The 14747-nt window shown below is 45.4% G+C and overlaps 1 protein-coding gene across 1 annotated transcript in view; it reads left to right on the forward strand.

Annotated features, from left to right (window-relative positions):
* Positions 1-14747, forward strand: part of oca2 (oculocutaneous albinism II) — a 337303-nt gene that overhangs the window by 112479 nt on the left and 210077 nt on the right. Inside the window, exons 10-11 of the mRNA XM_078402106.1 lie at positions 8311-8382; positions 13352-13417. Of these exons, the coding sequence (XP_078258232.1) occupies positions 8311-8382; positions 13352-13417 (138 nt within the window). The remainder of the gene's footprint in view (positions 1-8310; positions 8383-13351; positions 13418-14747) is intronic.

A 14747-nucleotide genomic window follows, 5' to 3' on the forward strand; every position in this document is an offset into this window, starting at 1 on the left:
TTATCCTTAAACTGTGACCCCTTGTTCTGGACTTCCCCAACATCGGGAACAATCTTCCTGCATCTAGCCTGTCCAACCCCTTAAGAATTTTGTAAGTTTCTATAAGATCCCCCCTCAATCTTCTAAATTCCAGCGAGTTCAAGCCGAGTCTATCCAGTCTTTCTTCATATGAAAGTCCTGCCATCCCAGGAATCAATCTGGCGAACCTTCTCTCACTGTATCTCTAAACTAAACAAAACTAAAGTATATGAGAAACAGGAGGGACCAGTGAGATATAGGTGGTTACCGGGGGAACATGCAAACTCCGCACAGGTGGCACCCGAGGTCAGAATCAGATCTGGGTCTCCGGCGCTGTGAGGCTGCACCTCTACCCGCTGTGCCACTGGGTTGCCCGATGTATGTTCTATGTTCAAATTCAATGCAAGACTGTAGTTCAAACTGGAGACCTGGAGAGAAGTGAAATAGTGGAGATCCCTGCTTGATGCACCAGCTGAGACTAAATAGGTGATACGTTTAACAAACATTGAGAGAAGATAAGGCGAGGTGAAGATGGGTGAAAAATGAAGACCTGTTGTCAAATGGCGACCTTCCATGTTGTAAATTATATGGACTTTCCTGTGTAGTATGAAAGCCTGTGTCATTGGCAAAGAATAATGATGATAAACAGCGGCTAAACAAGTACTGTCATTATTTGACTGCTCCTGTGGTGTTCCTTGTCAAGGAATACGCGTGAAGTGAGTTCAGATCATCTCTCAGCTAATTTCACGTTAAAATGATGCTCCCTTTTTGTTGCTATGTTTGGAGTTTCATTCATGCACACTTGATATTGCCTTGACAGGATGTCAGAGTCATAAAGCGATACAGTGTGGAAACAGGCCCTTCAGCCCAACTTGCCCACACCGGCCAACATGTCCCAGCTACACTCGTCCCATCTGCCTGCGTTTGGCCCATATCACTCCAAACCTGTCCTATCCATGTACCTGTCTAACTGTTTCTTAAACGTTGGGATAGTCCCAACGTTATCTACTCCTTTTCTCCAGAGATGCTGTCTGACCTGCTGAGTTACTCCAGCTCTTAGTGTCTACCCTAAAATAACATTCTTCTGATGGTCTGCTGTTTGATTTCCCAGCTGATGTTGACATTGTTAATCTTTGCTTGTGGAAATTGAATGCAGGAAGCAACAATGGATCAGACTGTGAACTGCGCTGCCTGTCAAAGATGATTAACTGCACTTTGTAAGCTAGGCATTTAACCACACTGCAGTCTGTATCATTTGCAATGTTGGACAGAGCTGGTGAAATCAGCTTTCAACCTAAGTGAATGTAAAATGGGCTCCAACAAAAATTTAACATCACTGGCATATCTTCTCAATAGTCCGAGGAAAGCAAACTGATAATTGGGTCATCAGGTCATAAGTAATAGGAGCAGAAATAGACCATTCGACCCATTTAGTCTACTCCGCCATTCAATCATGGCTGATCTATCGCTCCCTCCTAATCCCATTCTCCTGCCTTCTCCCCATAACCTATGACACCCGTACTAATCAAGAATCTAACTAACTCTGCCTTAAAAATATCCATTGACTTGGCCTCCATGGCCTTCTGTGGCAAACAATTCCACAGATTCACCACCCTCTGACTAAAGACTGTAATGTAGGAAGGAACTGCAGATGCTGGTTTACACCGAAGATAGACACAAAAAGCTGGAGTAACTCAGCGGGCCAGGCAGCGTCCCTGGAGAAAAGAGATACAACCTGACCCGCTGAGGTACTCCAACTTTTTGTGTCCGATAATGTGTGGGGGCCTTATCGTCCATCTCAACTTCTGTTGGAGTTGGTGGAAACCAATGTTGCCAGCTTTTCAAATCATGCATTTACCCTTGGTATTCATTTTGCAATGAGGATTGGGAAGAGGGATCGCACTTGATATCCCACTCTTCTGAAATCCAGAGACAATAGACAATAGACAATAGGTGCAGGAGTAGGCCATTCGACCCTCGAGCCAGCACCACCATTCAATGTGATCATGGCTGATCATTATCAATCAGTACCCCGTTCCTGCCTTCTCCCCATACCCTCTGACTCCGCTATCCTTAAGAGCTCTATCTCGCTCTCTCTTGAAAGCATTCAGAGAATTGGCCTCCACACAGAGGTGGTGGAAGTCAACTGTGCCAGTGACACCTTTTTTGGATGAACCTTTTATGGAGGTACATTCACAGGTTAAGGCCAGATCCGCTGCTTACAAGTCGAACAACCCCGAGCGGTATAAGCACGCCCGCTCTGGATCTCTGCAAAGCTATCAAGGATGTTCGCCTACCGCCACAACCGGTCCACGGACGATGCCATCGCCCTGGCCCCACACTCATCCTTGGAACACTTGGATAAGACAGACGCCTGCACCAGATCTATCTTTCCCTCTCAACCCCATTCTCCAGCCTTCGCCCTATAACCCCTGACATCTGTATTAATCAAGAATCTCTCTTTGAGTATGTTAGTTTGCTGACACTGAACTGCTGATGTGGAAAGCTGATTGATTTTCAATGAAAGCATGGAAAGACACCCTTTGGCCCACCGAGTCCAAGCCGGCCATCAATCATGCATTTGCGCTAGTTCTATGTTATCTCACTTTCTCATCCATTTCCTACACACTTGGGGGCAATTTACAGAGGCCATTTAACCTACAAACCCACTCGTCTTTGGGATGTGGGAGGGAAGCGGAGGAAACACACGCGGTCATGGGGTGAATGTGCAAACTCCACACAGATAGCACCCAAACAATCCAAGTCTGTCCAGTCTCTTCTCGTATCTAATACCCCCCTAATCCGGACAGCATTTTGCTAAACCTCCTCTACACCTTCCACAACCTTTCTATAATGAGGCGACCAGAACTGCACGCAATGCTCCAAGTGCAGCCTAACCAAAGTCCGAAAGAGTTGCATCCTGACTTCCCGACTCTTGTACTCGATGCCCTTTCCCGCTGGCTCAGCACGACCCGGGGTTTCAATTTTTAGGTCTTCCATCTTGTAGCTTCAATTTAATAACACATCCTGCATTAAGTCAGTAATCTATGGTTGTCCACAGACAAACTCTTGTTAAAAGATGCTGGTCATGTTGTTCCCTGTGTGTTTCTAGATTTCTTGGCACACTTGTCATAATATTGACAGTATACATTTTCCTCTTAATTACCTCAAACTGTAGCCACAATCACCTGTAAAACATTTTTGTTGGTTAATGATGAAAGCAAACCGCACCTGGAGTATTGTGTACAGTTTTGGTCTCCTAATCTGAGGAAAGACATTCTAGCCTTAGAGGGAGTACAGAGAAGGTTCATCAGATTGATCCCTGGGATGGCAGGACTTTCATATGAAGAAAGTCTACTTAGACTAGGCTTATACTCGCTGGAATTTAGAAGACGGAGGGGGGATCTTATAGAAACTTACAAAATTCTTAAGGGGTTGGAGAGGCTAGATGCGGGAAGATTGTTCCCGATGTTGGGAAAGTCCAGAACCAGGGGTCACAGCTTAAGGATAAGGGGGAAGTCTTTTAGGACCGAGATGAGAAAACATTTCTTCACACAGAGAGTGGTGAATCTGTGGAATTCTCTGCCACAGAAGGTAGTTGAGGCCAGTTCATTGGCTATATTTAAGAGGGAGTTAGATGTGGCCCTTGTGGCTAAAGGGATCAGGGGGTATGGAGAGAAGGCAGGTACAGGATACTGAGCTGGATGATCAGCCATGATCACATTGAATGGCGGTGCAGGCTCGAAGGGCCGAATGGCCTACTCCTGCATCTATTTTCTATGTTTCTATGTTTCTAAACACAATTTTCTAATCTCCTCATTAGTAACAATAAGCCCGTTGCTATCACAGCCCCTTTATTCACATTTCTTACGGCTGTGTGACATTATTTTTCTCTCTCTCTCTCTACATTTGCATTTGCATCTTGTGTTTTACTGTGGGCACTGCTTATAATGAATGTACTGCAGCAGTCTTCTCGATAGAGGGGAAGCGGGGAGAATCAGTATGCAATCCGATTCAGCGTGGATAATTTCAAACAAATGTTTTTTTTAACATTTTGCTCCACCAGCTGGAACTAGTAAATCACGATGGCCAGGAAACTCCTCTCTCAGCTATTCCCACGTTCAGGGCTTGACCAAGTATAATGGGGAATGCTAGCTGAGTTGGGAATTTACGGTACGATACCCCACGACAGAAGGGGAAGGATTTTTACAGTTTGATAGCCACAGGGAAAACGGAGATGGACACAAAATGCTGGAGTAACTCAGCAGGTCAGGCAGCATCTCGGGAGAGAAGGAATGGGTGACGTTTCGGGGTCGAGACCCTCCTGTGGCGTTCCGTGCTGCATCTTGGTGGAACCAGTCTGTTGCTGAAGGTGCTCCTCGGGTTGACCAGTGTGTCATGGAGGGGGAGGGGTGGGATGGGCTGTCTGCCCATTTCTCAGGCAAGTCTTCCAGCAAAATTACATCAGAAAGGTGGCACCAGCTCAGAGGAAATTTCTGGCCAATGTGTGTTACCTGCTCTGATCGAGTGGTTACAGCATATCGATTGGACTCATCAATCGAATCAGTCAGTCCGGTGTTCGCTTCCCAGCTCAAAAGGCTCTACTTAATCCTTCTCTCTGTCTATTCCGCACACCCATATTTAGTGTGCCATAAATAGTCTGGAATAATGCTGGAAGATCAATGACTGCCTTATTGTTGGCTGGTCTTATTTAACAAGGTTGTTGTTGCTCTCCTGTTTTTCCTTGTTAACACTAATGTTTTGCAAATAAACATAATGCCATTTAGGAAATGTAAGGGGTTTTTTGTTTGAATATTTCCTTTCAATGTATTTGAGCTTTCAGCAGATGCCAGGGATGAATATCTACCCAGTAAAAAATAAATCCAGGGCCGTCTCGATAACACAAAAGTTGTGAAAACTGCCCAGTCCATTACGGGTACTGACCTCCCCCCACCGTCGAAGGGTTTTACAGGAGTCACTGCCTCAAAAAGGCAGCCAGCTTCATCAGAGACCCACACCACCCCAGCCACGCTCTCATTTCACTCCTGCCATCGGGAAGAAGGTTTGGGAGCCTGAAACTCATAACGTCCAGGTTCAGAAGGAACTTCTTCCCTACACCATCAGACTATTCGTCTCTAGAAACCTCGAAATAAGCTCCGAATTACATAGACTTGGGGGCATTGCATTTGTCTTTGCACTATTATTGTTTGTCTTAAGCAAAGAGGTCCTTCTACAGTTGTACCGGGCCCTGGTGAGACCGCACCTGGAGTACTGTGTGCAGTTTTGGTCTCCAAATTTGAGGAAGGATATTCTTGCTATGGAGGGCGTGCAGCGTAGGTTCAATAGGTTAATTCCCGGAATGGCGGGACTGTCGTATGTTGAAAGGCTGGAGCGATTGGGCTTGTATACACTGGAATTTAGAAGGATGAGGGGGGATCTTATTGAAACATATAAGATAATTAGGGGATTGGACACATTAGAGGCAGATAACATGTTCCCAATGTTGGGGGAGTCCAGAACAAGGGGCCACAGTTTAAGAATAAGGGGTAGGCCATTTAGAACGGAGATGAGGAAGAACTTTTTCAGTCAGAGGGTGGTGAAGGTGTGGAATTCTCTGCCTCAGAAGGCAGTGGAGGCCAGTTCGTTGGATGCTTTCAAGAGAGAGCTGGATAGAGCTCTTAAGGATAGCGGAGTTAGGGGGTATGGGGAGAAGGCAGGAACGGGGTACTGATTGAGAGTGATCAGCCATGATCGCATTGAATGGCGGTGCTGGCTCGAAGGGCTGAATGGCCTACTCCTGCACCTATTGTCTATTGTCTATTGTCTATTGTCTTGTTATACATATATCTATATACTAAAACTCTCATTTGTTATCTTGTTTGTGACTGAAGTTCAACCAAAACGGTACACGGTAGCGCGACAATTTTAGGCCCACCTTACTCACCATTGTCACTTTAGTGATAATGCAAATAGTTTTATTGAAATCGGTGTTATATTTTTTAAGTTATTCACATTTTAAAGTTTAAAAGGAGGGGAGGGGAGGAGGGAGGGGGGAAGGGGGGAGTGGGGGAGAGGGGAGGTAGGGGTTGAGGAGAGAGGGGAGGGGGGGAGGACAGGGTGCTGCACCAATGCAGGAGAGGTTTGGGCCCAACGGGTCCACTTTGTCTAGTAAACATATATAGGTTTATATATGTGTGTATGTATGATATATGTTATGTGAATTTTTGTTCCTTCGGGTGTTTACGAGTATTATGTTCACAAATCTGTTGTGCTGCTGCAAATAAGAATTTCAATGTTCCATTTTGGGACAGTTGACAATAAAACACTCTTGACTCTTGATGTAATATTTTTTTAAATGGGTCTATGAAATATAGCCTTTGAATGGAGATATATGAGACTGCAGATGCTGGAATCTAGAGCAAAAAGCAATCTGCTGGTCAACCAGCATCTGTGGGGGGGGGGCAACAAATTGTTAACAATTCAGGTTGAAACCCTGCATCGAGACGGGGAAGGAAGAGGGGAGAGCACCAGTATTAAGAGGGGAGGGAGGAACGGTGGAGAGGCCAGTGGTGGACTCTAGAGGGTTGAACAATGATGGGCAGATGGAGTCAGGTGGAGATGGGCGGGCAAAGAGATGGATGATAGAAGGAGGCAGATAACATAAAAGACAGATGGAGCCAGACGGGTGGGAGGGGACGGTGAAGGTGGAGGCAGCTGGGAAGCCGATGATTTGGAACACAAGAGTACCAGAGTGGAATCTGACAAGTATGCCATACAATACGATGGAATTTTATTTAGCCCAGGGGGGGAAATTGGTCTGCCCACGATCATAAGACACAACAAGGTAAATGAAACATGAAATTAAAGTGACAAGTGGAAAGTCTAGGATTGGGAATGTGCAAAGATTGGGGGGGGGGTTGGGGAGAGGGGGAGTCAGTCTACCCCATAACAGAAGGGGGAAGAGTTGTACAGTTTGATAGCTACAGGATTGAAGGATCTCCTGTGGCGTTCTGTTCTGCATCTTGGTGGGACCAGTCTGTTGCTAAAGGTGCTCCTCAGGTTGACCAGTGTGTCGTGGAGCGGTTGAGAATGGAAGGTGACAATGGGAACCCATGACCTTCAATCATCTTTCTCCTTAGCTTCTGATCTCCTCTGCTCAGATAACTGTGCTTGGACTCTTAAATTAAGAGTGCCTTAGAATTGAAGGTATCACAAAATGCTGGAGTAACTCAGCAGGTCAGGCAGCATCTAGGAGAGAGGGAATGGATGACGTTTCGGGTCGAGACCCTTCTTCAGACGTGGCTTAGAGTTGAAGCCTATAAATCATCAAGTGCTGGAGGAACTCAGCTGGTCAGGCAACATCTGTGGAGGGGATGGACAGGCAATGTTTCGGGTTGGGACCCTTCTTCTGACTCAGTCACATAGACTACCTTCAGAGTATGAATCAGGATGCCGGCTGACTGAGTCGGAAGAAGGGATAGACAATAGACAATAGTCAACAGGTGCAGGAGGAGGCCATTCGGCCCTTCGAGCCAGCACCACCATTCAATGTGATCATGGCTGATCATTCTCAATCAGTACCCCGTTCCTGCCTTCTCCCCATACCCCCTGACTCTGCTATCCTTAAGAGGTGATCCAAAACATTGCCTCGACAGACACAAAATGCTGGAGTACCTCAGCGGGTCAGGCAGCATCTCTGGAGAACAGGAATAGGTGATGTTTCGGGTCGGAACCCTTCTTCGCCTGCCCATTCCCAACACAGAGGCTGCCTATCCCTCTGAGTTACTCCAGCACTTTGTGTTTTGCTAAAAATGTCGCCATCTGCAGTTCCTTTCAGGGACAGTTTCTTCACAGACGTTATCAGGCAACTGAATCATCCTACCACAACCAGAAAGCAGTCCTGAGCTACTATCTAGCTACCAAATTGGTGACTATCATTAATGGGACTTTGCCTCGCACCAAACGTTATTGCCTTTATCATGTATCTGTGCACTGTAAATGGCTCGATTGTAATCATGTATTTTATGGGGAGAAGGCAGGAATGGGGTACTGATTGAGAATGATCAGCATGATCACATTGAATGACGGTGCTGGGTCGAAGGGCCGAATGGCCTACTCCTGCACCTATTGTCTATTGTCTATTGTCTATTTTCTTTCTGCTGACTGGATAGCATGCAACAAAAGCTTTTCACTGTCTCTCGGAACATGTGACGATAAACTAAACTGAAAACTTGTGCTAACAAATTATAGTTGATTAAATGATGATTGTCCTCTTGTTTGCTGTGCTTTCAGATTGTTCATAGATCACTGGCCGCCATGTTGGGTTCTCTGGCAGCGTTAGCCGCCCTTGCTGTCATTGGCGATGTAAGTGACCTTTAATCTTGAATCTTTCCGGAGATCTGTTTAGAAAGTAAAGGTTTAATTAAAATTACACTGTAGGTTAATGGAAGGTAAATACCGAACAGTTTATTTAATGCTTCCCACTGCTATTTTAATGAGAATATTTAAAGCATATGCATTGGCAATGAGGAAAACAGTTAAGGTATCCCATAGGGCAACTTTTGTGTTTTTTACCTGTGTTCGTCTGTGCTGCAATCACTGTTAGCTGAGGTGCAGAATGCTGAAGAGTGCTAATCTCTCCAACAGCACTTTGTACATCTCTGTACAACTCACTTGATATGTTTGAGGCTGCAAGTGAAAATACCTGGGGATTTTGCATTGGGCACCTTATCGAAAATCAGTTTTAATTGTTGGAAAATAATATAAGGGCGGCACGGTGGCGCAGCGGTAGAGTTGCTGGCTTACAGCGCTTGCAGCGCCAGAGACCCGGGTTTAATCCTGACTGTGGGGGATGTCTGTACGGAATTTGTACGTTCTCCCCGTGACCGTGTGGATCTGAGATCTTCGGTTTCTTCCCACACTCCAAATATGTTCAAGGTTGTAGGTTAATTGGCTTGATATGAAAGTGAATAGTGTTAATGTGCGGGGATCGCTGGCCTACCGCTGCGCCACCGTGCTGCCCCCTTCTCCCTGGTTATCTTGTTTTTAGTAAAGGCATGAAAAGACTTTCTTTAATCCAACATCATTTGATGGCCCCTTTTGGCCGTTCTAATCACCTGCTTGAGTTTTTTCCTCCTTTGTTTATATTCCTCTGATTCCAACCTCTTAAACTTTGCATGCGCTTCCTCTCTCTTTTTGACCAGATTTACAACCTCTTTGATCAACTAAGGTTCTCTTTCCTTGCCATCCATATCCCTCTTCCGTACTAAAACATGCCAGTTTTGAACTTCAATCACCTGGTCTTTAGTCAGAGGGAGGTGAATCTGTGGACTTCATTGCCACAGAAGGCTGTGGAGGCCATTTCAATCGATATTTTGAAGGCAGAGGTAGATAGATTGTTGATTGGTACGGGTGTCAAGGGTTATGGTGAGAAGGCAAGAGAATGTTATAGACAATAGACAATAGACAATAGGTGCAGGAGGAGGCCATTCGGCCCTTCGAGCCAGCACCGCCATTCAATGTGATCATGGCTGATCATTCTCAATCAGTACCCCGTTCCTGCCTTCTCCCCATACCCCCTGACTCCGCTATCCTTAAGAGCTCTATCCAGCTCTCTCTTGAATGCATTCAGAGAATTGGCCTCCACTGCCTTCTGAGGCAGAGGATTCCACAGATTCACAACTCTCTGACTGAAAAAGTTTTTCCTCATCTCAGTTCTAAATGGCCTACCCCTTATTCTTAAACTGTGGCCCCTTGTTCTGGACTCCCCCAACACTGGGAACATGTTTCCTGCCTCTAACGTGTCCAACCCCTTAATAATCTTATATGTTTCGATAAGATCTCCTCTCATCCTTCTAAATTCCAGTGTATACAAGCCTATGTTGGGAAGGAAAGGCAGATCAGCCATGAGGGAATGGCGGAGTTGACTCGATTGGCCGAAAAGCTTAATTCTCCTCTTATCAATTATGAACTTATGAACTTAAATGACTCCAACTTGTCAGATCTGGACGAGCCCAATAAATGCTGCCGGAGTGTACCCTCTCGAGCTCCTGCTTAATAACATTCTAGTTTGCCTTGCTGCAATTTAGTACCTCCCCACAAGGAATGGATGAATTTAAATTGAAAGTTGGAAAGCAAAGAAAGTCCACAATATGATCTAGCTTGTAAAATCAAAAATAAATTCAGAGGTGTTTTTATAATTGGAAAGAGAGCTAGAGGATGGCGAAGTAAAGTGTAGGCTCTGTTATGGACCAGAAAACTAACCCTTTGAGTGAAGGTGGACGATGTGGGCAAGGATTTAATGATAACTTGGTGGTTGTCTTAACAAATGAGTGGGATGAGGCTGAAGTTGTACTTCAGGATGGAATGTGTGAACAACTGGATGGCAAAAAGCAAGGGAATTATTAAAGGCTGTGGCAGTCTTTGAAAGCAGATACATTTTCAGGACCAGGTTAAATATATCACTGTGTAGGAAGGAACTGCAGATGCTGGCTTAAACCGAAGACAGACACAAAAAGCTGGGGTAACTCAGCGGGACAGGCAGCATCTCTGGAGAGAAGGAATGGGTGACCTTTCGGGTCGAGTCCCTTCTTGAGACTAAATATATCTCTTACTGTTGAACAGCGCAAGCAGTGAAATTGTAGAGGTTCTGACTATCTTCACATGTTCACAAGTTAAAGGAGGAGAATTAGGCCATTCGGTCGATTGAGTCCACTCCGCCATTCAATCTCTGCCCCCTAATACCATTTTCTGCCTTCTCTCCATAACCCTTGACACCCGTTTTAATCAAGAATTTGTCCATCTCTGCCTTAAAAATATCCACTGACTTGGCCTCCACAGCCCACTGTGGCAATGAGTTCCACAGATTAACTACCCTCTGACTAAAGAAGTTCCTCTTCACAATAGACAATAGACAATAGACTATAGGTGCAGGAGGAGGCCATTCAGCCCTTCGAGCCAGCACCGCCATTCAATGTGATCATGGCTGATCATTCTCAATCAGTACCCCGTTCCTGCCTTCCCCCCATACCCCCTGACTCCGCTATCCTTAAGAGCTCTATCTAGCTCTCTCTTGAATGCATTCAGAGAATTGGCCTCCACTGCCTTCTGAGGCAGAGAATTCCACAGATTCACAACTCTCTGACTGAAAAAGTTTTTCCTCATCTCAGTTCTAAATGACCTACCCCTTATTCTTAAACTGTGGCCCCTTGTTCTGGACTCCCCCAACATTGGGAACATGTTTCCTGCCTCTAACGTGTCCAACCCCTCACCTCCTTTCCAAAGGAGCGTCCTTTAATACTGAGGCTATGACCTCTGGTCCTAGGAATGCCACTCATCTGATGCCAACCATCTGGTTATTGAAGTAGTGGCAATTGTACTGTTGGTCAAAAAGGCTAAAAGGGGACAAACCAATAAACAGTACAGTTATATTAACCTTGGTACAGGGCAGACTATTGGACTCAGTTTTGAGAGTCGTAAACATTATTTTACAATGGCACAGATTCTGTCCATGAAAGTTATGGACAATGTGGTGTGCCTACAGCATGGGAAATATAGTGGAGGTAAGTCAAGATGGATTTGTTAAGGGTGGGGGGGGGGGGGGGGGGGGGGGGGCTGTGTCTGGTTAACCTAGAGTCATAGTCATAGAGTCACACAGCATGGAAACAGCTGCCCAATCAACCAACATGCCCCATCTACACTAGTCCCACCTGCCTGCTTTTGGTCCATATACCTCTAAACCTGGCCTATCTATGAACCTATCTAAATGATTCTTAAACGATTGAATTTGTTAAGGAGATAACAAGGAGAGTTGATGAGGGTGGTTTATCCACTTCTAACCCTTTTGAATTTCCTTCCTGAATGTCTTCTAATGCTTTGACCTTTAAATAATCCATATTTTACTCGGAGCTACAAGGAATTTAGAAGGATGAGAGGGGATCTTATCGAAACATATAAGATTATTAAGGGGTTGGACACGTTAGAGGCAGGAAACATGTTCCCAATGTTGGGGGAGTCCAGAACCAGGGGCCACAGTTTAAGAATAAGGGGTAGGCCATTTAGAACGGAGATGAGGAAAAACTTTTTCAGTCAGAGAGTTGTGAATCTGTGGAATTCTCTGCCTCAGAAGGCAGTGGAGGCCAAGTCTCTGAATGCATTCAAGATAAAGCTAGATAGAGCTCTTAAGGATAGCAGAGTCAGGGGGTATGGGTAGAAGGCAGGAATGGGGTACTGATTGAGAATGATCAGCCATGATCACATTGAATGGCGGTGCTGGCTCGAAGGGCCGAATGGCCTACTCCTGCACCTATTGTCTATTGTCTATTGTCTAAAACCGGCTTAGTGACAAGAAACAAAAGGAAGCTGTTTTTTTTGCGGTTGGAAGACTTGTGGGTTACAAAGGATCGGTATTTGATCACTTAACTTATGTCATGGTTAAGGCTCTAGTTCAGGCAAGATGATTGAAAAGCTTGCAAAGATTGGAGACTGGTGGTCAGTGCAGAGAAGCTCTTTGGACCACAGGAAAATATTGGTGGCCCTCAAAGCCTATAAATTGTGACGAAAATAGCAAACGGAATTCAATCCAGAAATATTTTCTTGTTTTTTTTTCTCGAGATACAGCGCGGAAACAGGCCCTTCGGCCCACCGCGTCTGTGTCGACCAGCGATCCCCGCACACTCACACTATCCTACACACACACACACACACACACACACACACACACACACACACACACACTAGGGATAAATTTACAATCTTACCAAGTCAATTAACCTACAAACCTGTGCGTCTTTGGAGTGTGGGAGGAAGCCAGAGCACCAGAAGGGCCAAACAATAGACAATAGACAATAGGTGCAGGAGTAGGCCATTCGGCCCTTCGAGCCAGCACCGCCATTCAATGTGATCATGGCTGATCATTCTCAATCAGTACCCCGTTCCTGCTTTCTCCCCATACCCCCTGACTCCGCTATCACCCTGCTGTCTGAGAAACGACCTCAGGCTGTTCAATATCTCTTTACGATTAATTAAGGGAGGCAGTGAGAGCAAGTCCGAAACTTTGCTCGTATTTTAAAGGAGTTCTGTCACAACAACTCGTCATTTTACTTTTTAAATGCGGACTCCAGTGTAAATGCCATGAATAATTTAATTGATGTGCTTTAATTGGTATTAGTGAATTGAAGCTTTGTTTCTGCCCCTTTGTAATGGAACTCTCTAAAAATTGACTTTCATCTGAACAGAACGGGAATGCAGAGAAAAGTGGAGCCTGTCGAACAATGAAATAAAATCGCTAAATGGATTCACAAGTTGAATCATTAATTCTGTTCTTTTATTGCAGAGGCCAAGCATGGTGACAGTCGTGGAGTGGATCGACTACAAAACACTGACATTATTGTTTGGAATGGTAATTAAAATTCTTTGCCGCAATTGTTTTTAATCACACTTGTGCATATATCCATTTTATTTATTTTTTGGGTTTTCGCAACTGTAGAGCAGAATTTAACATTTCTTCCCCCCCCCCCCCCATCTCACCATCTGTCAGTCTTTGTTAAATGCTTCCACAACTGCACGAAACGATTCTGGCGAAGATTTGATTAGCTTTGGCTGAGCGAGCCGTGGGTTTAAATGTTCAGGTGTTTGGCTCCTTGCGCAAGCAGTGTGGTTTCTCAGGTGTTTCCAGCGCGTATGCTCGCCACATGGGAACGTGCGTCATCTAAGAGCCCAGAGAGTGAGTGTTTGAGTCTGGGGCTTATATTCACAGTGACAATCTTCCGAGAACTGCGTGAGTCGCTTTTCTCAAGGGGCTCCGTGCTCCTTATGGTTTAGCTTTCCTGAGGATGATATGGTCCTCGCGTCATTCGCGACCGGGCTGCTCGTAATCGTACGGTGTAAGAGTATAGGACATAGAACAGCACAGGAACAGGCCCTTCAGCCCACAATGTCTGTGGCGAACATGATGCCAAGTCTACCTGCACATGACCCATATCCCTCCATTCCCTGCATATCCATGGGCCATTCTAAAAGTCTCTTAAATGCCACTATTGTATCTGCCTCTACCACCACTTCTGATAATGAGTCTCAGGCCCCCACCAGTCACTGTTTAAAATCTTTCTGTGTAGCTAGAGGATGGTGAATCTGTGGAATCCATTGCCATGGATGGCTGTGAAGGCCAAGTCATTGGGTATTTTTAAAGAAGACATTGATAGATTCTTGGGCGACATTTCGAGTCAAGACCCTTCTTTAGACTGAAGAAGGGTCTCGACCGGAAACGTCAGTCTGAAGAAGGGTCTCGACCGGAAACGTCAGTCTGAAGAAGGGTCTCGACCCGAAACGTCACCCATTCCTCCTCTCCGGAGATGCTGCCTGGCCTGATGACTTACTCCAGCATTTTGTGTCTACCTTCGATTTAAACCAGCATCTGCAGTTCTTTCCTACACATTGATAGATTCTTGATAAGTAAGGGTTTCGAAGGTTACAAGAAGAAGGCAGGAGAATGGGGTTGAGCGGGAAAAATAGATCAGCCATGGTTGAATGGCAGAGTATTCTTGATGGGCTGAATGGCCTCATTCTCCTCCTCTGTCTTATGGTCTTAAAAGCCTGCCCTGCACCTCCATTAACCTTTCTCCCTTTCACATAGCTATGCCGTCTATTGTTGGACATTTCCACCCTGGGCGAAAAAAGGTTCTGACTCTCTACCCTATCTACGCCTCTCATAATTTTAGATACTTCTAAGA

This window comes from Rhinoraja longicauda, chromosome 7, assembly GCF_053455715.1.
Source record: "Rhinoraja longicauda isolate Sanriku21f chromosome 7, sRhiLon1.1, whole genome shotgun sequence".
Taxonomy (NCBI): Eukaryota; Metazoa; Chordata; class Chondrichthyes; order Rajiformes; family Arhynchobatidae; genus Rhinoraja; species Rhinoraja longicauda.